This window comes from Patiria miniata, unplaced genomic scaffold (genome assembly GCF_015706575.1).
Source record: "Patiria miniata isolate m_02_andy unplaced genomic scaffold, ASM1570657v1 HiC_scaffold_29, whole genome shotgun sequence".
Lineage (NCBI taxonomy): Eukaryota > Metazoa > Echinodermata > Asteroidea > Valvatida > Asterinidae > Patiria > Patiria miniata.
The window spans coordinates 3,250,601-3,278,595 of record NW_024037068.1 but is presented as its reverse complement, the minus strand read 5'-3'; the positions used below and the strand labels follow the sequence as shown (position 1 = coordinate 3,278,595).

The following is a 27,995-nucleotide window of genomic DNA, read 5'->3' as shown; positions in this document are numbered from 1 at the left end:
GAAGTTTTGAAGTCTGCACGCCTTGTAACCTCCAACCATGGAGTGTGACCTTCCCCTTGACCCCAATTATAGAGTGGGTTTCCACACTTGGTGCTGTTTGAATGAAGAAAACAGATGGGCCGTAAAAAAAAGCTTGGGTTTCACAAAGCATACAGCACTGTGCATGGTTATCCATGCGGTTAGAGGGACTCAAGTTTGCTTGAGCGCTTACAATACAAGTGCCATAAATTTACCTTTTCCCAACAACAATATGTGCAGAAGTTCATATAAACTGGAGTGAGAAGACAATTCTCGGGGAATAAAATGTGGACTTTGTGGTGATTTCTCATTGATGTTTGTTCTTTCAGAGTTTAGAGAAAACTCTTGGAGTTGGAACAACCTGTTGATTGTTGGTAACACAACTGGATGGGAACAATGATCTCGCCGACGACAACCAAGAAGTGTCACGAGTGTGAGGTGACACGGTTTTCTCAGCCAGCTGGGTCGGGGCCGATGAGACCATGTCTGAGTTGCTCGGTGTCTGTAGACATGGAGGAGGGTTACCGTGATAATTTGGCGCTACCTTGGTCCCAGAGTTTCAGTGGCCCAACCAAGACCAAGAACAAGCCGGAATGCCTGATGCGCCAAAAGTCCCTCCAGAAAATCATCCACCAGGTGAACATGTTTAAGAAAAGGAAACTGAAGCGGCTTGTGGACAAACACGGCACCTGTAATGTTGTGCAGAACACTAAGGCGTCTTACACCATTAATTTCATCAACGACCTGTTCACGACCATCGTTGACTTACGATGGCGGATGTTGCTCCTGTTTTTCAGTCTGGCTTATCTTGTCGGCTGGGCGGGATTCAGCGGTCTTTGGTACTGTCTAGCCTGGTTGCATGGCGACTTAGGATATCTCAGCCACGATGACGTGGAGTTCGTGCCTTGCGTGGCCAACGTGGACAGCTATGTTGGCGCATTCTTGTTTTCCATTGAGACGCAGACGACCATTGGTTACGGTTACCGTTCCGTCACCGAGGAATGCTGGCTGGGACCTACCTTGGTCGTCATCCAGTCAGTTTTCAGTGCGTTGGTCGACGCCATCCTCGTCGGTTGCATATTCGTCAAAATCGCCCGTCCTAAAAAGCGCGCAGCTACCATCAAGTTCAGCCACAATGCTGTGATCGCCAAGAGAGACGGCAAACTCTGCCTCATGTTCCGCGTCGCCGATATACGGAACAGTCACCTCTTTGGCACGGTGATTCGTGCCAAACTGGTTCGACCGCGCATCACCCAGGAGGAGGAATGCATCCCTCTTCAGAGTTATCCCATAGACGTTGGCGCGTCAACAGGCGAGGATAACCTCCTTCTAGTCTGGCCTCTCATCATTTGTCACGTCATAGACGAAAAGAGCCCCATGTACAAGTACTCTTACTACGACCTGTTGGAGAACTCGTTTGAAATCGTCATCTGTCTTGAGGGCATCGTGGAGCAGACTGGGCTACTCACTCAGGTGCGAAGCTCCTACCTCCCGTCAGAGATCAAGTGGGGCCATCGATTCAGCAGCCACGTTGTGTCCATGGCGGACACAGATGACAAGCTTAGCGTGGACTACTCGAAGTTCAACGCCACCTATCCCGTGAGCGACACACCAAAATGCAGTGCGTATGAGCTTGACGTAATGAAGAAAACTGGGAAGTCCTTTCAGCCAATGATGGCGAACGGAAATGCCGGTGGGAGGCAGAGGAGGAACGACAAAGGTAACACCGGAGTATCCGAGGAAAGAGGGTTTTACCAAGAGCCATCTGATGATGATGAAGAAGGGGAGAAATACACAGACAAGGAGGAGGAACATTCACCGATGCACAATGAAGAAACGATGAGATTTGTGTATGTCAATGAAATAGCATCACCTATTACTACACCAACGATAGCAGGAGTGAATAGCTGGGACTTCATGGAATCTAATATCTGATGTGGTTTCCATGGTAAATATTCTCTACGCAAATATATGCTTGTATTTTTAGGGGGGGGGGGCTGTACATAAATCCTTGTCTATTTGGTCTGCATATATCATTTAATCCACAGAGAATCTATGCAACTTTGACCCTTTTCATCCAATTGGAGACAGGGTCCATTCTAATTTTAAGGAAATACTAACTGTTATTTTTATACAATCTCCACAGCAAACTATGCAACCTTTTAATACATTTAACTAGCATGAGAATGAATTTCAATGAAAAAAAAAGAAACTTGTGCAAAGACAGGAAAAAAGATGTGAAATCAGGCAAAAAAACAAAACAAAACAGGCTCAAAACAAATAATAACGCAAAACTTTGGGCAACCAAAAAAACCCCAGGAATTCCTGTTTAACCAGGAAGATTCTCATGCCTGATTTAAGAGTTACATGAAACTCAAAACTCAGTGCCCTAAAAACCAAATATTTTTGTCAAAACAAGAAATTTAGTTCAAAACAAATCTGTATTGGAAACCCTACTTTATGAGCTTTATGGCAAGAAGTCTACCAAACTTTGCAAAAAAAAAACTAGTTTCAGAATTCAGATCTACATGTAAATAGAACTTTTAGAACTTTGTATGATCTAAACATTTGATATTCTTTTCTTTTAATTAATGAATAGCATTCCATTGATGACATTTTTGTGCAATGAGATAAAAAAACAGTAAACTTTTTTTTAAAGTTCCCTAAATCAAATCTTGTATTTACAAACACGGATTACTAGCCAATGTATATATAGTTTCTGTAAATTGTTTTGAAAAGTCCATTGAATCTGTGCACAAACTAGGCCCACAGTACTGCAAAAAGTGAGCAAAAGTCTTCTCTAACAATAATCACTATACATGGTATCTCAAAAAAAAACTGTAGCAGACAAACAACTTTTTTTTTTGCTGAGGAAACTAATTTGTTTATTTGTTTTTTTCTGGTAAAAAAAAAATTACCATGAGATGTAAGACTGTAGACATGATAGAGTACTTCTTCACCATTGACAGGACTTTTGTTCTGTGTGATTTGGACCTCTTGTTGGAAAGTTACGGCAAAGCTTGTAAAGACTGTCAAAATCTGTTTAGGCCACTTTCTTCACCCTCTTGGTATGTGAATGCCTTTCAACAGATACCAAGCGGCCGAACTTGGAATTCAAGTCCTTTCATTTAATTAGCTGTATCTCTGGACTGGAGTGTCAAAATGAGATTGGATAAAGACAATCATGTAGAGTATTTACTACTCCTTCAGACTCTGTAGATAAGTTTTGCAAAAAGAGAGTGCTAGTATTTCTTAATATTTGTGACCTGCTCCACAAAAAAGGGTTGAGTAAATATACATGCATGGTTGGAAAGCCCACAACGTAAGCTTTCAGTTTGGTATATAATAGAGTTCCATAGCCCCTCCCGTTCTGGAGATAGGAAGTATTTGCGTATTTTTATTAATTACTTCCTTGGAGTTCGAATGACACAACTGAGGAAACAGGCTTCGAAGTAGCTGGCTCTGCTGTAGATTTGGGCACGATGCACTCAAAATGGTTGTTTTATTCCCAATTTATTCATCAAAATCAACATTTCTGTGAATGAACCCTGAAACTTTAGGTAATAAAGACGTCATTTTTGACAAAAAAATAAAATCACATTTTGACGAAATTTTCACCCTCTCAACGTTGAGCGGGCCATTACACGGTAAAGCACAACGCGACTTGATACCCGTTTTTGTGAAGCAGGTCACATTGATGGATTGTCTCACTGACTGCTACATTTTTTTTGGAGACACCCTGTAGATGTCCATGCAAATACAGTTGAAACTTGATTGGAGCACAGAGGTGCGCACAGTTTGTCATGACTGCTCTCATTATTAGGCTACACAGCGCCATCTATAGTCCCTGCACGGAGTCCATTGGAAGCAGGTCTTTGATAACAATCGACCTTACACAAAGCGACTCCAAACAGTTATAAATTTTTGTATCACAAATGTGAGGCATTCTGGAAAAATGAGACGGAACTGGGCACATGCTGTAGTAGAGAAAAATGGGGGAAAAAATAGAATAAGAAATGTAGAATGAAAGTGTTTTTTTTTAATGAAAACCAGTTGCCATCTGTCGTTCTCACGAAGACAAAAATCGAAACTTTATAGGCCTTTACTAGTTTTCTTAGTTTTTTACTTTTTTTTACTTGTTAATAAATGTGAGCTTTACACAGCCATAACTTGTCAACGGAATGTACGACTGAAGTGCAACAAAAAGCACTGTAGAGATAGTGTTATTTTCTTTCCTTATACCTACACACCCTCATGTTGTCCTTTGCCCAGTTCTGTCTCTCTCTCTGAACGCCTCACAAAATATGATTTTATACATCAGAAGCCAAACCTAAAGTATTTATTAGTGTAAATTTTAGCCTATTTTATTCTGTAAAAAAATTATGCTTTCCATAAAAAACGACAGCATTCCACACAAAAAATTAATGACATCTATGCAAATGGTGATCCTTATTAAAACAAAAGGCTCACTTACTGAGGTATATTTCTGCATGAAATGTAATGTAAATAATATTTATAAACATGTTTCAGCTGATTAACTGTTTTCCTTTTTTTTTTACTGAAATGGTACACATTCATTAATTTCATTATAAGGACTAGTTTAAGCATCTGCTTGCTTCAGTTTATGCTATTTTTTCACTTCAAGGAAGACAAATTATGTTAATAAGAATGCAGAAATCTGCGCTGTTTTATGAAACCAAATTGGTTCAAATAAATGAATTTAATGATTCAAATGATGCCAAATGAAAATATTCCGCAGTCGTTTTTTTATTGTTACTTGAAAAATCAATTTACGTTCACTTAGGATTGCTTGAACATTTTGAAATTGAAAGCAAAACAGAATTTTTTGTGGTAAGGATGAACATCACTAAAAAGAAAACTTTCATTGCTTACGAAAGTCATGAAATGAACTTTTGCTTTCGCTTTTGTATAAAGTATAGATTAGCTATAATGATGACAGTAATAAGTTATTTGTTTTATAATGTACATGTACAATAACTTTTGCTGAAATGCTTATTGCTTTGCAAAACTAAAGATTCTGTTATAAACATTATCCACAATAAACCAGATGTGCCTGTTACAGTGTATTTATGGGCAGTTGTTAACTTTGTTTCATTATTGATCACATATCATTTATGCTCAGGGTGTTGCTGCTAAAAGTACAAGTATGTCAAAAGTCAAATTAGATCCTTTTAAAGCTACAATCAATCATCTGCACCTATCCAAAAAGTAACTGACGTAATAACTGTTGATAAGCATACTTGGTTTTAAGATAGTAATGGGACTAAACTCCCTGTGAAATTATTCTTTCTAGCAAGCTGTCGTTTTGAAGAAAACAATGAAACAATTTTGTTGTTATTGTGCTAATGCGAGTTTCCATATTCATGAGCAAAAGTGTGATGTCATTTAAGGCAGAAACCTCTATGTTAACATTTAATTCAGCACCGAAAGTTGCCAGAATTTTGGATATTTTGCTATCGTGAATTTTCATTTCTTTGGTGATTTGTTGTAGTGTCAGTACATGGCAGTAAGCCAATGAGCAAACTTTTCTCAAAAATGGTTTCAATGAGCCTATTTTCAGGTTCACAATTTGAACAGAAACTCCCGGAACTGAACAGTCTCTTCCTGAAATGACATCACAGCAACAGCGCCCTCAGTTGTCCAGAAAAGCATGGACAATTTTAAATGTTTAAAGAATTGCACTTTTCAATCAAATTAACCAAAAAGGGATGTCAAATAGTTTTCATACATTCAAGAGGAGTACAAAGTTGCACAAAGTCTATTCCTAAGAAAAATTCACTTCATGTACAATAATACCCTTTAATCCACCCCCCCCCCCCCAGATAGCGGTCACACGTACTTTTTCCTCCATGATGTAACCAAATGGAATAGAAACCAAACCTAGAAAATGTGGTCAAGAGATCATGGCAAGGTTGTATTGGGTGTAGATTTGCAAACTTTCCAGGAACTTTTGAACCTGGTAAATTCCCACCAGGAAATTGACAAATTTGGTGGAACTTTCTTTGGTGAAAAAACAAAAATAAAATTTTGACAGTAAGGAGTAATGCATGCACTTAACAAATGCCAATTAATGCCAAGTTCATGCTGCGAATTACGAAATATGCAAATGCGCATGCATTGGCAAACTTTTACCCAACAGCTTAAGGAAAGATTTCCATATACGAAGTTCACTAATTTTCCTCTGTATTGACTAACAAGCCCCCAGATAGCAATTTCATGTCATCAAAGTCAATTTGAGCAGTGAGAAAATACAAGCATTTTCTTAGAAAACACTTAGAATTTTTCAGTCCAATCTCATAGGGTTTGTACACAGCGTGTTGAGTGAACTTCGTATATAGAAATCTTTCCCAGCTTAATTCCTTCCATTTTTCAATGCTATTTCAACTGACAAAAAAAAACACTGTATTCAATGCTCAAAGGTAAGAAATTGAAAACCCAATTAATGATTGAAACAGTTGAGAAGGGGATTTACATATAAACATGTAAATTTTACAAAACAGTGCATGGGAATGGATAATTGTATATTCATTACGTTAATACCAACATGGCAAATTGAGATTATGATATAAATTTATACTTGCAATACACATCAAAATGTCCAGTGTACCTGGGAGCAGATTAATGCTCACAGGAGCTGATACAAATGTAAATGCTCACATCACTTCAAGATAAAAACCTATCAAATGTATACCTTGTGTACATATACATGTGATATCGTATCTTTTGAATCAATAAATTATCCAATATGCCTTCACACGGCTGCCAACAAAACATACAAAAGCTCTTTCATAATAAAGTTGAGAAAGAAATGAAGAAAGAAATGCTGCAAACCACTGATCCGATTGACCTAAAGGGCACGACGTTTCAACCCTACCAGGATCTGTCTCAAAGGCACAGACAAAGGCACTGAACTTTCACTGAACACTACTGGTACCGGTAGTACTGACTATTCTCAAAAACTTTCTATGGGAATTTTTTCCAAATATTCTAGGAAATAACCCTTTCCATTGCAACCCTAGTAATAGGAAGTGGTTGAGTATCCGTGGAGTATTTTTGCTTTGGTAAATGTGATTCAAAGTTGGAAAGGTTTGAAAGTGCTGGGGTGGTGCAAATATATTGGGGGGGGGGGGGGGGAGACAGTGGTGTAGCCAAGGCTGGGGTGGGGGGGGGGGGGGGGGGGGCTGGGGGGCTTGTGCCCCCACACAAATTCCCAGTGGCCCCCCCCCCCCAGGTGCACCCACCCAAAAAAACACCAACAATCTTTTTTGTTGTTGATTTATTAAAAGGAAGAGGAATCTTAAACAATTTTTGACTTCCCTTAAAACCGTACAGCTTTATGAAGTGAGAATCAATTGATAAGAAAAAAGAGCGTCCTCTAGCGTCAAAAGAGGTCCAGGGCACCCCCCCCCCCTTTCTAATGTGTACCACTTGTGGTGGCTTGGCAATTTTGGTGAAATATATTTTTCGGGTGAGCCCTTGGTGCCCCCTTACAACATGCTGGTGCCCCCTCACAACATGCTGGTGCCGTGCCCCCCTCCCAAAAAAAAACCCCAACCAACCCTGAAAACATCCTGGCTAGGCCACTGGACAGGGGTGGGGGGGGGGGGGGGTGGGGTGGAGGGTTAAATTGTTACCGATAGATGGGGATTTTGGAGAAGCTGGGTTGGCATTTGAGTGTGAAATCAGACATGGGGCAGCAGAGTTTTGAGAGTCCAGTAAAGTATAGATTCTACAACTTGGGAGAGGGTTTGAAAAAAACCACTTTGGGCAGTTATTGCAACTGGAGTGTGGAGGTCCAGGGATTTGGCTGCAGTGAGGAAAGATTGGGTATTGGAGTTATTTACACACCTGTTTCTTATGTATTGGGCGAGGACATGGTTGGATTGCAGAGTGGGCGGGATAGGAATTGGGAGAAGGGAGAGTAAAATTAGAGGTGGGTGATTGAGATAAGATTGGGATGAGTTGAAGTTTGGAGTGTGGGAGAGGTTTATAGGTTTCAGTGTTTTGTGCGGGATGGAGATCAAGGGTGGGAGGGGGAATTGGAGGGTTGAAGGTGCCAAGTATGAAAAAGTTGAAACCAAACTGTAAAAGATTACAAAATTCCCTGTAGTTTGTAATTTTTGGCTTATTATACTTAAAAAACATCACTACATCTCCCTTTATACACAACTTAAAGTGCACGTATCCACCAGCATTGGTGCTCAAGGCGCAAAATAAAAAATACCCTTCTCATTGGGCCAATGAAACATTCCAAAAAACATGCTCAGTTCCCTGGGGAGTATGGGCTCCTTGCGCCAACAAAAGAGGGCGCCCTTTTACCTAGCAACAACGTCCCATGGGCGGTACATTTAGCTGGTTGACCGCACCGTTCCTTGTGTGTGACGCACATACACCAGGGGATTTGTACTACCAGTATGTACACGCAGAGGTACTATGTACACGCAGTGGTACAGCCGCGCGTCGCGGCAAAATTGCAGTCAGGCAAGATGGCGTCGGTCTGTCACCCCCAACTGTACTTTCTTTGCCCATGAGGGGGTACTTGTGAATGAAGCGGATACAGCAGGATTCTGCCCTTTTTTGGCACAAAGCAGCTAAAATCAACCACAATAACCATCTCTGCCCTCACGGGTATCCATCTACTCCTGGGTGGAGTCAGGAAGCAATGAGTGACAAAGTGCCTTGCCCAAGGGCACACGCACCATAGCCGCAGGCTGGACTCGAACCCACAACCTGCAGAATTACCTGCAGACCACGAATTCAATGCTTCAATGCTCCAGACTATGAGGCCACGACACTCCATTTACACTTTTCTGAAAGCAAAATGTAGCTGGGAAAAATGCCGGTAAACTGAAGCGGTGCTCCCCCCCCCCCAATAATTCTGACCTTATGCCTTCCTTCAACACAAGAAACTTGTGTTTTGTAACACTCTTAAAGGAAAGCCCCAACTAGGAGCATCGAGTTTCTTAGGTTAGTCATTCACTTATGTTTCCACAAAAGGGAACCTCTGCTATATTTGAACTCTTGCCCCATGTACACGTGGAGACAACGATGATCCCTAAAATAGTCTGGCATCCCTCCCTCATCCTGTCTATTCCCAGACTCCCCGTGGCTTCCTATCGAAGGTGACAGTGATCCTGGATTGACCAATCAGAGAACATGACCTTCTGAAAGATTATTAAATATACATGTATCAGCAATCCAATATTTCCGGCTGCTTCGCCAAAAATAAAGTTTTGTTCGCACAAATAACACAACTGGAAAAGTACTATCATGTTATCCTGATTATTTACTTTAAAAAAAAATGGAATGGAAAGCAAATTGTGATTTTTTATTGGCCATTTTTATGGGAAATGATGCACCCTAGTAGGACAGGAGTATTGGCATACATGTCAGTGGCATAGCCAAATTAGAAAAGGGGGATGATCATGGAACTCTTGATGCTAGAGGGCGCTCTTTTTTTCTTACCAAATTAACATTTTATAAAAACCGTAGGGTCAATGAAGGGGATTAGAATAGAGTAAAAAAGTCAACTTCACTCATCTTCTGTTCCATTACTCAAAAAATTACTTTAAAAATTACTTTCTGTGTGTGTGTGGGGGGGGGGGGGGGCACCTAGTGGCACTGGGGGGGGGGGGGCTGGAGGAGTTTTTCTTACCAAATTAACATTTTATAAAAACCGTAGGGTCAAGGCATGAAGGGGATTAGAATTGAGTAAAAAAGTCAACTTCACTCATCTTCTGTTCCATTACTCAAAAAATTACTTTAAAAATTACTTTTTGTGTGTGTGTGTGGGGGGGGGGGGGGCACCTAGTGGCACTGGGGGGGGGGGCTGGAGGAGGACACGATATATATGCTACCATGCAACACAGTTAAAATGTGAAAAACCGAAGAAGAAAAAATTCCAGTTCGAAGTGCCTGAGGGAAAAAAGCAAGCCGAAAGTACATGTAACTTGTTTGGGTCAAGAAAACTTTTACAACTTTTTCAAAAAGCTGTAAATATACCCAAACAACAATTTCTTTTCCAGCTGTGGCCTCAAAAGAAATCTTGTCTAAAACCCTAGGGGAAGGAGGGGGAGGGGGGTAAGGAGGGGCTTCACAAGGGGTGACTATGACACACTAGTCTGTATAAGGTCACCCAGTGGTCCAGGGTTATTATACCCATTACATCACCCAGGGTCAGCAGATAACACTATAAATACCGGGATCTGAGGGTGACGGTTTTTCAGTGCCACTCGCCTGCATGGAGTGATTGTCTACTTCCTTCAAGCACGCAGCAGGTGCTTTTTTTTGGCAAAAGCACCGAGATCATATTTTTGGGGCATGACTGGACAAAAGCAGTGTACTACTTGACCTGGTGCGGCGTTGAACTGGTGAAATTTCATGGCAGATACTTAGTTTTTATTATACTTTGGTATATATACCGCGGGAGTCCTGTGAAGCTATTGTAAAAGTAAGTTCTGCATGTTGGTTTTCACTTAACTTGATTTTTTTTCCTATTAATTCACTGGTGCAAGCTTATAAATAGCCTTAATAAAACTACCGGTATATAAAAACAAGTACTATATACTTCACAATAAACTCAGGCCCAGTTTGGGAATGTCTCACTCATATGCGAAATAGACTTGCATGTGTTTCGATCGACACAAAGCCGGTCTTCCCAAAACTTTCGGTAAGAGTGCATTTTATATGTACAGCTGATGATGATGCGGCATTTGGTCAATTTTTGGTCAAATATTTTTGGTCAATTTCGGGGACAGATAGATGGACCAACCGACTGAGACCACCAAGTGACATGTAGAAGCTCCTGCCAGAGCTTAAAAAGAGGTATGACTGAATGGAACAGTCCTATAGTACTAGTGGGCTATAAAAAAATTGTTAAAGTTCATGAGCGCATGCAGTTATAGTACTGCCAGACACAAGTTTTCCTGGTACAATAGGCCTAGGGGAAGAGTTGTTTTGACAGGAAAAGTACTGGTAATTCTCAATGATCAGGAAGTGAATGCGGATGCCCACGTTGTGACATCTGCAGATAGTGAACAATTGACATTTGGGGCCAGTCAGATAAATTAATACCTGATATTTCAGTGAATGGCAACTTGACCTAGTGTAGGCCTACAGGCTGTACTCATAAAAAAAATAGGTATGATTGAAAACGCAGTCAAACAGGTGGTAAGTGTACACACGCACAAGTATATCGCCAAAGGTAGGCCTAGTAGAAAAAATGAGTTGTTTGTCAGATTGTACAAAAGTATTAAAGCCAAAAACTGGCATTTTGTAGTTTCAATATCAATGAAGTTAGATTGGAAAGTTACAGTCATTGAAGTCCCTTTGTAAGGGCAAAACTTGTTCTTCTTATAACTCACTAAAATGTGAATTTAAAGAAGCAGTATTCTTTGAAAATTATGTGAAGTATGATGGTCCAGCTGTGTTGATTGAAACCCAGTGTTGTGGTCGAGTACTTTTTTTCCGAGTATCGAGTACTGCCGAGTACTGCCGAGTACTTAGGTTGCCGAGTTTGAGAATGAGTACCTCTGAGTACAATTACAGTTCGCCAATCAACCATTTTGAACTATCGAGTACAATTTTGACATGTCGAATACGAGTACTTTGCTGCCTGAGTATGACAGTCATTTCGAGTACGAGTACTTTGACATTCGAGTACGAGTACGAGTACTCTCAAAAGGCACTCGAGTAGTACTCGAATATGGGTACAGAGTACGAGTACTACAGCACTGTTGAAACCAAGAGAAACCCTTAACCAGCTGGTTTAAAACTATACATCAGTTGTCATTTGTTCCTTTTTTCAGGAACAAAAGTGCTCACAATCTAATTAAGGGTGCTAAACAACTAACCCGAGAAACTTTTAGTTCAGTGATTGTTGAGAAAACAATAGACTGGGATCTCTTGAATTCATATTTAGAAGTTGCCGAGTTATGTTTTGAATTGTGCCCAAAATCAACATCCGGGACACGTTCTCATTCAGCCAATTTCCGCTACGCGATATCACGCGCGGAACTGAGAAAATAATAGCAACCGCGCGCGCGAGTGCGTTGTGTCAATGCTTGCGCGCACCCATTCATGGATAATTTGTCAAATTAAAAACGGAAATTTCCAAAAGTGCGTCTTTAGACGCATCTTTGGAAATGACCTTTTGTTATTGTTTTCTTGAAAATCACAGCATGCCAGAAAAAAATAATTTTACAGGGAGTTTAGTGCCATTTATCTTTAAACCAAGTACATGTACGATGCTTTTGAACAAAAATTTTGTCAGTTACTTTTTGGATAGTGCAAATGAAACTGTAGTTGCTCTGTGGATTGCTTTAATTGTCTGAAGCAAAACCTTTTCCTATTAAACTCTATTGATGGTAAAACTTAGGATCCACTTGCTGAGATTCACAAACTTTCAGGAAGTTGATAACACAATGTCCTTTTTACTGTTGAATAATAACATACCAAACTTGGTCCGTGTCAGATTTTTTGGCACATGTTGTTTTTGTTTTTGCTTTTAGGCAGAATGCTCAGAGTCAAAAGGATTATTAAAACAGTGAACTCTGTCTAAACTTTGATAAGAAAATGATAACAATATATTGCTTATCAGGAGAACTGGGTTGGTGATTGTAGTACCTGTGTGTGCACACATCAAAAGCTAACAGTGTCAGTGTCACACACCTATACCATCAACTCTGTGGTTATTAGTAACTATGAACTTTGGACAGTGATTAATTCAGTGAGAAACTTTAAACTATCTACCACCTGTACCTTTAGGGTATTGTGAAGAGGTACTTTGAAACTTGCATTTTATAAGCTTTCAAACTGAAACCAGCAAAGTGAACTTTGTTTTATTAATTGATGTTTGTCTTCTCATTGTCTGTAGGCGGAAAAAGTAACCCTTGGAACCGGTCGTTTGATCGATTGGAATCGGCACGATGATTTCATCGACAGAAGAGAAGAAGTGTCGGGAGTGTGAGGTGATACGATTTTCACGGCCGCCAGGGCAGGGGCCCATCAGACCATGCCTGAGCTGTTCAGTGTCGGAGGATTTGGAGGAGAGTGACCATACCATCCCGGCGCTTCCCTGGTCCGAGAGTTTCAGCGACGTCACCAAGAATGACGGGGCGCCCCGCCACCACCTCCAGCGACGCAGGTCGGTCCAGAAGATCATCCACCAGGCTAACATGAGAAAGAAAATGAAGCTGAAGCGACTTGTGAACAAGGACGGCGCCTGCAACGTCATCCACAACACCAAGGCCACGTATAAACTCGACTTTCTCACGGACATCTTCACGACGCTTATTGACCTGCGATGGCGTCTGATGCTCCTGTTCTTCGGCCTGGCGTATCTGAGTGGCTGGGCGGGATTCAGCGGTCTTTGGTACTGCCTAGCCTGGTGGCACCAAGACCTGGGATATCTCAGCCGGAATGACACCAGCTTTGAACCCTGTGTGGCAAATGTCGATAGCTTCATCGGAGCATTTCTGTTTTCGGTTGAGACGCAAACAACCATTGGTTATGGCTTTCGCTCTGTCACTGAGCAGTGTTGGATCGGGGTCTCCTTAGTCGTCATCCAATCAGTCTTTAGTGCGCTGGTCGACGCCATTCTCGTGGGGTGCGTATTCGCTAAAATTGCACGTCCTAAAAAGCGTGCCGCCACTATCAAGTTCAGCCGAAATGCTGTGATAGCTGAACGCAATGGCAAACTGTGCTTCATGTTTCGGATTGGCGACATCAGGAGCAGCCATCTTTTCGATGCCAGGACTCGAGCTCAGTTGATCAGACCAAAGATCACCCAGGAAGAGGAATGCATCCCGCTGTACAGTCATCCAATGGATGTTGGGGCATCAACGGGTGAGGATAATCTCCTTCTAGTCTGGCCCCTCATCATCTGTCACGTGATCGACGAGAAGAGTCCCATGTACAAATACTCCTACATCGATTTGTTGGAGAACTCCTTCGAAATCGTGGTCTATCTTGAGGGTGTTGTGGAGCAGACTGGACTGCTCACGCAGGCCCGCACGTCTTACCTTCCCTCAGAGATCAAGTGGGGTCATCGGTTCAGCAGCCATATTGTGTCCATGGCCGACACGGATGATAACCTCAGCATTGATTACACACAGTTCAATGCCACCTATCCAGTGGCCGACACGCCACGGAGCAGCGCGTACGAGCTCGACTTCATGAAGAAAACGGGGAAATCCCTCAAGCCTACGCTGACCAACGGAAGACTGAGGAGCCACAGGAGTCTTCCGAATAACCTAGGAGGACTGGGGATGAGGAAAAGCAGCAAGGAGCTACGATTCGCTGAGAAGATGGAGGAGAAATTTCACTACATCAAGGAGGATGACAATCCCCCTGACTACAACGGCATAACTGCGACTTGTGTCGACGAAACTGAATCCCCTCCAAGTACACCGACGATCACTGGAGTAACGAGGTGGGAGTCAATGGAATCAGATGTCTGATACATGTATGCTACCATGGTAACTGCTCACCTTCAAAATAACACTTGGGCCTATGCATTGGTGGAGGGAAGTATATATAAAGGCTTTATTCACGAGTCGGCCATATTAAATTGAAATCTTCACTTTTGGAACTTGCGAATAGAGATGAAAGTTGGGAAATAAAGCGAATTACAAATTAATCTCAGTCTGCTCTGATGAATAATTAAAAAGGTTGTGATTAAATTTATGCTTAATGTTTTAAGCCACACGAAAAAAAAGCCTGAAAGTGAGGCTTGGAAAGCAGAAATAGACTGGCACCATCCCATTCAACAGTTTACAAGGCAACATATACGTGATTTTGTCGCAACGACTATGTCGCGCGGCAACGCCGCACACGCGCGTGTGAGTGAACAAATGTACGTGATAATGTTGCACGATTTTTGAAATTTGCAAGATAAGTCGCACGACTTTGTTGCGTAAATGTAAATGCGCTCATTGATTTGTTCGAATGTATAAAAACTCGAGACATTATCGGGCGTCAAAATCGCGTATTTGTAAATAAAATTCAGGGAACACTATCAAAAATGGCTTTCTCGTTGATAAGGCCAAAAAAAAAAGTCTCCGGTTTCTGGTATGGAGCTTGCCCAAAAAGTGGTGCGGCGACGCGGCTTTTTTTTTTTTTTAACCTGATTTTTTTGCTTCAAATGTCGGCTGATGACTGCAAATGGCGCCCGACTAAACTTAGTGCAAATATATGGGAGTCCAGAGAGGCCACATCTAGCTTATTCTCGACCATAACCCAATCTAAAAACACGTTAAAATTGTGCAGCAGCAGGATTCCAGTCAAACCAGTGAGTTTGGCGTTTTTGAAACATCATCTTTCATTGAAAAAAACCTTTTTTAATTTGCCGACGCGCATGGCTGCGGCGACGCGCGCGCGCATACCAGAAACCGGAGACTTTTTTTTTTTGGCCTAAGGTCTATGAAACTAAAAAACAGTAAAGTTACATTCTGAACATGTGTATTCAGGGAATTATGCTAATTCACTTGAATGGTTGCATAAAAATGAGTACAGATGATTACTTTAAGGAACCCTTTCAGAAGACAAGATGAGTATTTACAAATTTGTCTTTTTACAAGTTAACAACTCTTCAAACATGCAAACCAAATAAAAAACTGAGCTGAGCTCTGGCATACTTTATTATTTATTTTTGGCTCACATTAAGCCACACAGAAGAAACTCTTTTTGGACAGGAGTGACAGGTTTCACTTTGAACGCCTGAGGCTGGATGTATTGAATATTTTAATTAAGTTTTGAACAAATTGTGAATAATCAGAATGCATGTGCAGAGACGTGGAACTACCGGTATGCTTGTAAGGAGTTCTGGTTGCATGTTTCAAGTCAATTCAGGTTTTACCATTCTAGTATTGGGGGCAGTGAGTTAGGCAGAAACTGGACTGAATGGACAGACATTTTTCTGTTTTTTAATTTTTTATGAATTAAGATCGACAAACTTGATTACCCCGGGCAAGGGCGGATCCAGGGGGGGGGGGGTGTCAACGTGGGCCAAACAAGAAAAAAAAAACACCATTTTTTGTTGTTGTGATGTCGCAGTAAAGGCAGGCACTGCATACACCACCATATTTTCCTCAAAACAATTTGGTTTTAAAAGTGGTCAGAAATTGCCTCAGATTGCACTACAGAGCATCTAAAATCCAACAATTTTTTGGGGCCCTTGAGCAGGCCCCGAACCGACCCCGTAATTTTTGGGACCCACTTTTTGGGGGACCAACATTTTTTGGCCATCCCCCCCAAAAAATTGTGTTCTGGATCCGCCCTTGACCCTGGGTACATAATGTGTCAGAGGTAAGAATATTAATAGAATGAATTACAGTATTCTACAAAAAGTCTTTCAGCTCCAAACTTGTTACATAACATGTATATTGTGCTGATACCAGTTACATGTGCCAACAGATGTTTGTCTAATGACATCAACTACATGTCACAAAGATTTTCCTTAATTTTTTTGTTTACTTTTAATGAAGGTGAAACAGAATTTGGAATTTTTATAAATAGGACATGAACGTGTTTGAGATGCAGGATCATTAGCTATGCAATATTTAGCAGTTCAAGCACATAAATTACTCACAAATGTATCTGTGGCTTTCACTGATTTTATTTAGAATATATTTTTGAAAACACTTTTCTTAGGCCAAAGGACTCACTGTGTAACTCTGACAATATATAAACAAGATTTGTTGTTCTTCCACAAAGTTTCACAATTTGATTTCATTTTTTTAAAGTTTAACTGCTAAACTATAGTTGGTAGAGGGAAAGGTGGCATGGTACTCCAAATACAAGAAAAAAATACTAATCAATAATTAGATAAAAACAAATTTACATTAAACAGATAAATATAATCAACCACCCCACACCTATTAATAAATACGTGCACCAACATTATAAAATCTAACTTCATTAATATGGAAAGAGAAAACTTATTGGTAGAGATATCAAGGAACATTTAAATGCACTCTGTAAGCTGAAACAGGTAAGCAAATATTTTGAAGCAATTCCAAAAATTAACACTTTCTTTGGCTGGAAATAAGAACTGCTTCTCCACTTTCATGTTTTTGTGATTTTGTATAATGCCCAAAAGGTTCTTTTTTTGCTGAAACGTTGGGATGCAATGCTCAAAACAATGCAAAGACGATAATAAAAGATTGCATCACTTGCTTCAGGGATATTGAATTTTGATGTTAATCGTGTTAATACGACATTAGAATTAATGAATTGTATGTCTTTCAACCAAATCGGAATGTATTCACAAAAATGTCTGATTTTTACAGCCACATATGCAGAGTCAACTCCCCAGCCCCCTTTTCATTGCTATGAAATGATGTCCAATTTCAGCTTAAATTTATTGCCCAGATTGATTGCATTCCTATCATTTTCGTTGTCTTTTATGCATATTTTTCCCAAGAGGAAATTTACGATCGTGTTTAGGCAAAACACCTGTGCTTGTGGAGAAGTACACGTTTTTAGCCTTTTCGATGTGTGCATTGTTGCTCCTCTAAGCACTTCCAAGTTAACCTGGGATCTAGAAACATCTTTTTATGGTATTTTACGTACTTTATGCAGAGGCTGAAACAGTTCTATGCTGAATTTGAAAATGGCCGAGGATCACAGGGAAGTAACATGTAGTACAACGACAAAAAACAGTGGAATTGAAATATTCCATTAACTTAATCAGTTAATTTGAAAACAGTATGCAAATAAAATGTGTCTTTCTGCTGAACCCAAATTAAGGGTCAGCATAGGCCAAGTTCGCTCAAGGACTATAGTTGACCAATGGTTAACTAACGTTTGCCCGAACTCTGTCTAGTCGACGGTGGTTGACTACGCTAGTCGACTATTTGGAACCAGCCTACTGGGGTTGGTTGCTTCGCTGGTAACCAATAGCCGCGCGCATTCATAACGCTAGCAGAGGGCCAGGATCCAGAAGTTTTGCGATGACATTTTGACCAGCGTTTGACTAGAGACGTTCGCACGTTGCTATCAGTGCGCAGGTGTAAGGTACGTCACAAATCAACCACTAGTCGACTAATGGTCCTTGCCCAAACTTGGCCATAACTGTCCTCTGATTAAGTTTATGACTGAATAACTAACTAACAGACTGACTGACGTAGGCAAGCCTTCTTGTTTTTTAAACAAACCAAAAATGTGCCTTTTCTAAGAGACAAAACTTCTAGATGACTTAATTTTCAAAAAACCACAATCAGTGAAAGACTTCTATTGTACAGAAAATATTTGAAAAATAGTATTATAAATACGGCAGGATCCAGAATAAACCAGAGAGAAAAACGCAAGTTGCATGTATTTTGTATTTTTATCTTATCATTGTTGTTTGTTAAAACTTATTCTAAAGTTGTTTTTTTTTCCCCCTGGCTAGACTCCAGTAGCTGTCTCCTTTGAGATTTGTTGGCTTACAAATCTACATGTACATATATATGTATTCCAAAGAAAATTTGAGCCAGACCATAAAATGAAACTACAAACCATAAAATTAATAAAACCAGACAATAGTTGCTCGAGTAAGATCAAGGACAAGGTTAGAACTGACGTGTATAGAATAATTTTTCAAAAAGTCCATGAAAATGTATACAAAGGAATGAAATTAAATTCCTGAACCTGTCAAAAAGGATTGCTAAGCAAACACCATACAAATTATACATAAAGGTAAAGCAAGCATGCATTAAACCTTATGAATACAATTTACAACTTGTTATAAAAAAGCGAAATTGAGTACTGTGGACCAATAACCACCCACTGTGTATTACAAGGTGAGGACTCAAATCTTGCGCACATAAAACCTTATAAATACACATGTAAAACTCACAACTTGTTACAAAAAAGGGGAAAATTCAGTGCTGTATACCAACAACCACCCATTGTGTATAACAAGGTGAAAGCTGAAATCTTGCACACTGAACTACTGAGAAAAATCTGACCGTCCAGATTATTTGGGAGGTGTTCTTTTGGGGGTTTTTTGGGCATGAAAAGGAACATGTTTTCTGGAAGTTAACTGAATTTTGTCCCACTTGTTATGTTTACTATAAATGTACAGTGTATTAAAATGAACTGCAAGATTCAACAAGTAAACATTCATTATGTATGCATACAATCAGAAACAGAGACCAAGCAATTACATCTATCAGTTGTTTTTATTGTTAAATTACAAAAGTGAATCTATGTAGGCCTATGTGGAAATATATCAGTCACCATGAATTTAGTAACAAAGAAACCAAATTTATTTATAGCTTTCAGAAGCTTACCTCAGCCTGAACTTTATGCTTCCCCTCCGAAACAGGAGATCCAGTTTCCCCTGATGACCTGCTTAATTAGGACTCACATTTTGCATGTCATCTCCTCCCCTTAAAGGCGTACAGTACAGAATCATTTGCATACATGTACCCCAAAACTAAGTTACTGAATTATTCTCAAAAGCCTTACTTGGATTAAAGATCGTACTGGTGGTAAACACGCCGTGAATTTATTTTGTCTGGCTTGCTTTCAAAAAACAAATCAAGAAATGTAGGTGATTTCCAACAATATGTCAACAGAGTTTTGGAAATGCAGAGTGCTAGAAGACGAAGTCTTGGTATTTTCTCGAAAATTGTAGTACACTATATCCATGGAGCTGAGCAAATTTTGTTAACTTCTAGAGCATGCATGCAATGACACATCGATAGCCCCATCCATCCAGGGGTTGGTGCAATATCCCTAAATGTTGCGGCCTGGGAATTTTGAACTGCTCACTGACAAACTGTGACTCAAATTTCCCACTCTGCGACAGCCCTAAAAAAAAGGGGTAAAAATCCAGGTCTTCCATTATACAGTCATGTACCCTCGATAAACTCAGTTTAGCTTTTAGCTCAAATACTCTTACATTTTATACGAAAGCAATACTGGACAGTACTATCGAGTCAGTATTTTTTGCCCTAAATTCTTTCTGAAATGTCAGTTTGAATATTTTTTGTTGCGTTAAGTTAGATTTTGAAAACCTCTTTGAACCACTTGCGCGTGATGTGGACATAATTGTGGCAAAACAGGAAACGATGTTTTTTGACTGTAAAATAATGTTAAAGTTTATAACTTTGAGAAAACTAAAAAGGGGAAATCTTTTCAAAAGGTACCGGGTACCTCTTTTTTAGAAATAAGTTTTCCCACAAAATGGCATATTCCACTTGTGTCCTTGTGGGCTGTATCAGACTTATAATACAACCAAAGCCCAAATACACTGAAAAGAATTGCAAATTTGCAAGGTAGAAAAAAGCTCTTTCCACCCCTTCAAGGCTTCTAGGATTAAGCCAAATTCCTGCATTTTGTACAAAGAACACTATTGCATAGCGCTTTATACCAAAGGTCTCAAAGTGATTCAAAATTACCGGTATCAGGCCAAAATTACCGGTATCAGCGCATTCTGATCTCTACCCTCACAGGTACCCATTTATACTCCTAGGCCGAGAGAGGCAATAGTGAGTAAAGTGTCTTGCCCAAGAACACAAGCCCCTTGTTCCCCATCAGGGGACACATATGAGTCGAACACCGTAGCCATTAGACCACAGCGCTACATTGCATCACAACAATAACTAGCCCTTGATAGCCATCGATGCGGACAGATTGGTTTTGTTTGTGAACAAAACTGCAACTCATAGGCAGCAGCTCGTGTTGGGGAAAATAGTCGAATGTCTTTAAAGGTAATATACAACATTTGCAAACATCAAGAAACAAAACTACCAAATTATCATGAAATACCTTGCTTGACCGTAATCTCAAGCAACCTGTGAAATCATGGCATCTGTTTTTTTTTATGAAGGAAGGTGGTTACTCTGACCTGAGGTTAAATTTGAGGTCCGCATTTTCAAGAAAAGTGGAAGTTTTGTATCAATTTCCAATGATGGTCGGCTGACTTTTTTTCAACTACTGCCACCAATTTACTAAGTTAAGTTAGTCCACATTTTGTTTGCAATCGGTTACACATCCGTGAATGGGTGCAAGCGAGGTAGTCTGATTCCCTGACCTGACGATCCCCGATGTCTATAAACTGCTCCCGGATTCGTCTGAAGTAGAGTCAGGGAATCAGACTACAAGAACGGCTTTTTTCCCCTTGACTTTTTGAACACAAAACTTGAAACAGGTCAGTGTTTAAAACCACCTTCCTCCATGAAAAAAGTAAACCCCAAATCCATCCATTTGTAAAAGTACAGCAGAGCAGAATATCACGAATACTCGATTATCAACCAGTTAACGGGAAAACACATTTTTTGATTGAAATATTCGACAAATTAATGTAAGCAGTCTCAAGAGGTGATGAAAAATGTTCTCTAATTTGATCGAAAGCCACTTTCCCGCACGATTTGACAGCTGCCATAAGAGAAATTAATCTTTAAAATTGGTCGAATTATATATCAGCCATCATGGGCCGCGATCTGGGGGAGGGGGATAATTTTTGGGCGGGGGACGCCAATGACGTGTCCCCCCCCCCCCTTGTGAGATATTTCTGGATTTTTGGGGAACTTCAACACTGAATGATTGAGGAAAGGGAAGGGTTGTCCACAAAACGAAGTAATTCTTTACTGATTGACAAAAAAAAAACAGTTCTAACCAAAACCTGATATCTTTTTGCCCTTCACCGACAAATTTAAAAACCATGTCGATGAAGGGCAATAAACCCAATATCCAAACTTAAAATCTCCCTAAAACAAAATTTCTATAAAAGCAAATAATTAAGGATATAGATTGTTTTGATGAAAACACCTGTGTTCCTCTTAAAAGCAATCTTGGAAGACTTTTTGGGGTGAAAAAAAAAATTGAAAATTGAGAAATGTATGATAAAAAAAAATTGAAAAATTGAAAAACTTGAAACTTATACAAAGTGCGGTGTACCCTGTGTCTTAAGTTAATATTTTGCGGTTACAAGATGTTATATTTAGCTGGGGGGGGGGGGGGGGGGAGGGGGGAAGGGGGGCTTGGAAAGTCAAAAGGAAGTCAAGTCCCCGTGAGAATGTCTAAGCGATGACAAATTTAACCCCAGGAACAGCCTTATCAATGCCAGACAATCCTGAATTGGTAATTTATTTCTAGAGAAAGAAAGTTCTGCACAAAGAATTATATTTCTGGCAAACAATTTTTGGTTCGACCAAGTCTGACGTCAATTGGAGCAGTGCAGACTACAACAGTGACTTTCAAATTTAAGGGTCATCAGCTTGCAAATCATGGCACAATTTGTTTTAGTGAGTTTCAGACCCTAAAAGTGTGTCCGCAAAAAGTTGTTCACTTTCCCAACATTCTCTCTGAGTGATGAAGAAAATTTAATGTTCCAAAGATTCATCAAAATGAAAAATGGTACCTGGATTTTTTGTCCAGTTGTTGGTTGATCTGAATCCTTAACTCTGGCTGGGTCGACCCTCTTCACATGAAGCAAAAGTGAGTCAGCAAAAACTTGTTCACTTTCTCAACATTCTCTCTGATTGACAAAAAAATGTTTCAAAGATTCATGAAGATGAACAATGGAAAACTGGATTTTTGGTCCAGTTTTGGTTGATTTGAATCCTAAACTCTGGTTGGGTCAACCCTTTTCACATGAAGCAAAAGTGAGTCAGCAAAAACTTGTTCACTTTCTTGACATCCTCTCTGAGTAATTAAAACAATTATGTTTCAAATATTCATAAAAATGAAAAAAAAAAGGTACCTGGATTTTATCCAGTCTTTTGTCGATTTGAATCCTTAACTCTGGTTGTGTCGACCCGTTTCACATGCAGTAAGTGAGTTAGCAAAAAGTTGTTCACTTTCTTGAAATTCTCTCTAGAGTGATGAACAAATTTACGTCAAATATTCACAACATTTAAAAATGGTACCTGATTTGTTTGTCCAGTCTTTGGTCAATTTGAATCCAATTTTACTCTGATTGGGTTGACCCTGAAGTATAGGTGGCATCCTCTACACTTGGGATATGGAAAGTTCTTTCAGATCCAGTTGTGACTACCCCGACATTCAACTCTAGGGTAAAATGTACAAGAGAAAATCAGATTATATTTGACTTGAGAGAAATCTTTACGTTATGCAAAGCTAATTTTCCTGATTTTGATATTCTTTTTCTCAAAACCTCTCAAATCTTGGATATGAGGTGAGCTTGCCTATAAACCTTTGGAGTGGTGAGGGTGACCATAAAGCAATCTGTTGAGTGTTAAAAAATGATAAAAGAGCAGAACTCTGAAAAGGTTTTGAAAATCCATATGGACTGAGAAATGAAGAAAATTAATGGAAAATATAATATGGACACTGGTTTCACAGGTTGTTGGCATTGTCAAGCCCTGCCTTCATCTACTAGGTAACTAAAACTCCAACGAATGAAACAATGAAGAAAACTTTTGTATAATGTACAATTCCAAGTTTACTGGCAGATTAGGTTCAAGCAGGAATGTAGATACGGTACTTGTATCTATAGGCTTACCAAGAACTAGTTTCTTTTTTTCAACTTCCTGGCTTAACTTTTCCTAACTTCAAGCAGGGGTGTGAGTGACACCCAGGAGTGTGGGTGGGTGTGAGCTGAAAAACAGCTGGAAAAGTGTAAAAAAAAAAGCTGAATTTTGGAAATCTCCTATACTTTTGTACACAGCAAGCGAGGGAAAAAGCTGAAAAAAGCTGAAATCCAAATAAAAAAAGCTAAAATCAGCTTTAAAGCTGAGATTTCACACCCTTATTAAAGGTTATCTGTACAACATTCGATTTTTTCTTCAATTTTCAGAAATGGATGGATTGGGGGGATAGTACTTTTTATAATACTGTTAAAAATAACACTGCAGTTTTGTGCTCCTAGTCGTATGTAGATGCTAAAAAAAAACCAAGAAAAAATACTGTTCTTGTAGCCTGGTTTCCTGACCCTACTTCAGACGAAATGGAGCAGTTTATAGACATGGGGTAAATTGGGGGCAGTATTTGAAAAAAAAGTCAAAACAAGTTTTTCCAGCAATGGTTGGCCGACCATCGTTGGAAATTGATACAAAAATTCCATTTCCTTGAAAATCACACACAGTGCCATGATTTCACATGCCATTATTCACTTACTGTCAAGTAAGGTACCGGGTATTTCATAAACATTTGGTAGTTTTGTTTTTTGATGTTTGCAAATGTTGTATATTACCTTTAACTCTTACATCTGCCTTAATATAAACATTCCAATTTAGCTATGGTACATGATTGAACAGATATACTGTCTTTTTCTTTATCTTAAATTTTCCAAAAATGTCTTCACTCTACCCAATAAAAATCAGGTTCAGTATGTATTACAAAATGCAGTCAAATTCCAGAATATAGATTGATCAGGAAGATATACCCACATGGTCCCATAATCTCGCCAGGTACAAGGTACAAAAAGCTGATCGCCTGACTGCAAGTGTGTCAAATGGGTAAGTGGGTTTTATTTGCACATGTTATGGTCCAAATTGCCACCGTTCCCAGAACAAACACTTCTGAAGGGGTCACTGAAAATTAAAGTGTTTCTCTGAGGCAATAAAGGCCCGACTAGATCAGTGATGTTTGAATTCTTTGCCAATAAAAATGCTTGACACAGTAGCTGTGTTGACAGTTTTTACAAGGTCCTGGAATGCAAAAAGGGGGAGAATTGGGGTAATGAAGTTGCAAGGCTGGAGCAAATGGGGAGGAGTGGAGGGCTACTGAAAACTTTGAGTAATTTGCAGGAAAAGTTGGAGCCTTTGCTCTATAACAAGCTAAAGGGCAGATCTTGAAAGGTTACTGTGGGAGGGGGGGGGGCTGGGTGGGGGAGGGGGTGTTTGGGGAGGGGGGAGCACTGAGAAGGGCTCTCTCAATTGAAAATTTGCCTTATTTGAGAAAATTGTGGTCACAGCCGGCGTAGACAGGCCCGTGGCGCCTCCTCCACACACCCCAAGGATACACCACAGTTTTTTTACACAAAATGTTATCGAAACCATGCTGATTTTATTGGTAATCTTAGTAAAGTTCATCAAAAGTTATAATCACAAGCAGGCCCGTAGGAAGCTCCAAATCACAAGAAATGAACACAAGCAAGGATTGATGAAAGTGAAATATGCCTTTGGCAGAGTTTGTGTGGACGGTTTATCACTGAATGACCTGCAATTGATTTGTGCTTGACTTGTGAGGACTCTACTTCAATCTGCAATATTCTAGTTGAGTTTAAACAAAACCAGATGAAAAAAACAAACACTTTAGAGTATCTTTGATTAACAGAAACTTTATTTTAGAAGTTTTGAGCACTGAACTGAGAAGGCTTGGGGGGGGGGGGGTTGTAAACCTCTTCGAAACTCAGATCAATCAGATCCGCGTGTGTACCTGCAAATTGTCACAGATTAATAGATTAGTCACTGGCACTAAGTCATGATGACCTAACCTACAAAGATCAAAAGATATCCAAGGTACGTGATGCACATCCTCAATCATGTCAATGAATCACCGTGTGCATGTTAAACAAAGGCTCTTCATTGAATGCACCTTCCCACCGCAGCTGATCTCTCTAATAATTGGGTGGAAGGTCACTTGTAGTATTTGATCTTCAAAATCAGCAGTCTACCATAAATAATTGGCCACTGATCGATTACCATCTAACAAGTCCAGTATTCAGAGCTTTGGACCACTGAGAATCTTTTTACCACTCGGGACGCACGATGACAGTGCGCCCTCAGGGGTAGGAATGTAAAACATATTGTACGATTCGTTCGTTCCCCCCCCCCCCCCCCCCCCCCCCCGCCCTGCAAACAGGGCGCTGGTAAGGGCTGATGAGCTTTACGGAATCTTGTGAAGGAAGTACAGATTGACCTTCGCATGCAGCTAGCGCGCGCTACGCACGATGGGCACCGGAAGCTAGTTTAATATAGCTCTATGGTTCTACGTTACAGGTCACGCAAATCTATCCGATGAGAGCTCAAATGACGTCAGCCCTGACCAGCGTCCGGTTTGCAGGGCGGGGGGTACATTACCAGCGAAATTATAAGATTTTAGGCATTGCATGGTGGAGTATCAGTATCGTTTCGGTTTGCGGAAACACCATGTGGTATTAATAACTACTGCAGAGTAGATATTGAGCGAGCAGGGCATCCACTCCAACACAACGCCCAAAGACAACCAATCAGAATCCACCAACACAAGCACTCCCAATCCTAGCACAGCCTACTTAAGGAGCAGCATCTCCAACTCTTCTCAGTCTCCTGACGCTGACTAGAGCAGGCTAGTCGAAACATTGAGACAGAGACAAGTTCTTTTAGAACTAAGCAGGACCGTTCTTATCAGAACTAAAACTACTTACTGAAAGTTCAGAACTAAATCTACTAAGCAGTAGTTATCACCACACGGTGTTACCACACAGAAATGATACCGGTACTAAAACACTATTGTTATTGAAGGACACTTGAACGCCTTATAAATATCCAATTTACCCTAGTCTTGGTCATCCAAGACTGGAGTTGGTTTATTTTCTCCTAATTCGCTGGTCCCTGACAGACAGTGTCAAGCCTCCTCGGTGGTGAAAGGTGCTACCATCGATGAATCAAATCATGTCTTAGTTGGGAACTCTAGCATGAGGTAGTGATAAGGTACATGTAGGTTCCAAATCTCTCTGGTCAAAGTTTCCTAGATTTGATTCATCTTTTTGATAGCGCCCTTTACCACCACAGTGGTTTGAACTGGCTACATTATAGTAAAAACAAATTCCAGTCTTGAACTAAGAATAGTCTTCTGAAGTACAAGTTCGATTGGGTTGGAACTTGGTATGTACATAAAGGTGAAAAAAAAAATAAAATAAAGGTGAAAATTGAAGTGAATTTTAAGTCATGATGATGTCATCACCAGTTGCTTTCCTATTGTGCAAAATCAACTTACAAAAATATGGACGTGAGCTCATTTAGTTGAAAATGACTCAAAAATTAATGTGAACCACACATTTGGCATTCAGATTAAATCACAATTTTAAAACAGTTCTTAGCTCAGACAACTGGTTCGATATATGCACAGCAGTTTCAGTCAAAACACATTTTCACCGTAGTATTGGACAGGACAGCTACTAAACTGGTTAAGACATGCCACAAGAGGGCTCTGTTCACTTTCACCAGCACCACACAGTCAGCTACTCTTGAAACAAGGTTTTTCAATTAATATGCCTGATGAGATGTATCATACAGCAGCACCCTCCTTACATTTCTTTACCGAACTCTTTGTTTAATTTTTATCGCACAAAATGCAGAAGATTAAAGCCAGGCTTTGCTGCCAGACAGTTTTTGCAGCCTTGCAAGAGGTCAAAACTTTTAAAAGGTTAATCCATGGATCCTGAACATTTTCAGTGGAGGAGGGAATATTATATAGGCCTACTTAACATAGAAATGGTTCAAATATGATCAGACATTTTGCTTTTTCCTTGTTTTAGCATAGAAGTTAAGATGCCCAAATGTAACAAGAAATACCAAAACTATTTAGAGACACACACTAGGGAAAAACCATTCAGGCATGGCAGCTCCTAAAGATCATAAACTTCAAAAGAAGGTTAGAATAGAAGACGATGATTTGATATATCATCTAAATGATCTACAGACCTACATTTTCATAACATCACAATAACTTTATCTTTACTGTTCTGTCTGTGTGACGCACTTCATTTTCCTTCACTAATTATCTGTTAAAAGTTTTTGTTAGACAACCTCATCAAGTCACTGTCAATTGGCTCTCCCATAGCATGACTAAAAAACCCTATTTTGCAAAAACATACTAACATAGCACAATTTTAGCAGACTTGCATTATAACACATAGGCTTATCCCATAGGCGAAAAGAAAACCCTTTAAAATAGCACAAATTCCTGAAAATAATTTACTATATATTGCACCATCGAAATCCTACCTACCAAGCACCGCAACAGCACAGCAAGTTCAAGAAGTTCTAAGGCCTAAGAGACGATCTAGCTAGCTAGCT

At 40.0% G+C, this 27,995-nt stretch overlaps 2 protein-coding genes and 1 long non-coding RNA gene across 6 annotated transcripts; 2 read left to right on the top strand and 1 right to left on the bottom strand.

Annotated features, from left to right (window-relative positions):
* LOC119735937 lies at positions 1-27,995 on the bottom strand. Of its 4 annotated transcripts, none has more exons than XR_005272235.1 (4): positions 27,928-27,995; positions 22,899-23,040; positions 22,391-22,507; positions 1-93 (listed from the first exon to the last, which is right to left on the bottom strand). It is a non-coding gene; the product is annotated as an uncharacterized LOC119735937 (long non-coding RNA). The 4 variants fall into 4 exon arrangements; XR_005272234.1 differs by lacking the exon at positions 1-93 and adding an exon at positions 19,184-19,836; XR_005272236.1 differs by lacking the exon at positions 1-93 and adding an exon at positions 19,184-19,836 and having other exon boundaries at positions 27,924-27,989.
* On the top strand, positions 167-2,114 carry LOC119735935 (G protein-activated inward rectifier potassium channel 3-like). The gene has a single exon (XM_038209892.1). It carries the CDS (start codon positions 406-408, stop codon positions 1,951-1,953), a length of 1,548 nt encoding a protein of 515 aa, XP_038065820.1. The 5' UTR covers positions 167-405; the 3' UTR covers positions 1,954-2,114.
* LOC119735936 (G protein-activated inward rectifier potassium channel 3-like) lies at positions 12,705-15,062 on the top strand. The gene is made up of 2 exons (XM_038209893.1): positions 12,705-12,818; positions 12,914-15,062. Exon 2 carries the CDS (start codon positions 12,966-12,968, stop codon positions 14,496-14,498), a length of 1,533 nt encoding a protein of 510 aa, XP_038065821.1. The 5' UTR covers positions 12,705-12,818; positions 12,914-12,965; the 3' UTR covers positions 14,499-15,062.

Bases quoted from the DNA above. Each gene is read 5' to 3' on its own strand.
- LOC119735935 (XM_038209892.1), top strand. From the start codon at position 406: ATGGGAACAATGATCTCGCCGACGACAACCAAGAAGTGTCACGAGTGT.
- LOC119735936 (XM_038209893.1), top strand. From the start codon at position 12,966: ATGATTTCATCGACAGAAGAGAAGAAGTGTCGGGAGTGTGAGGTGATA.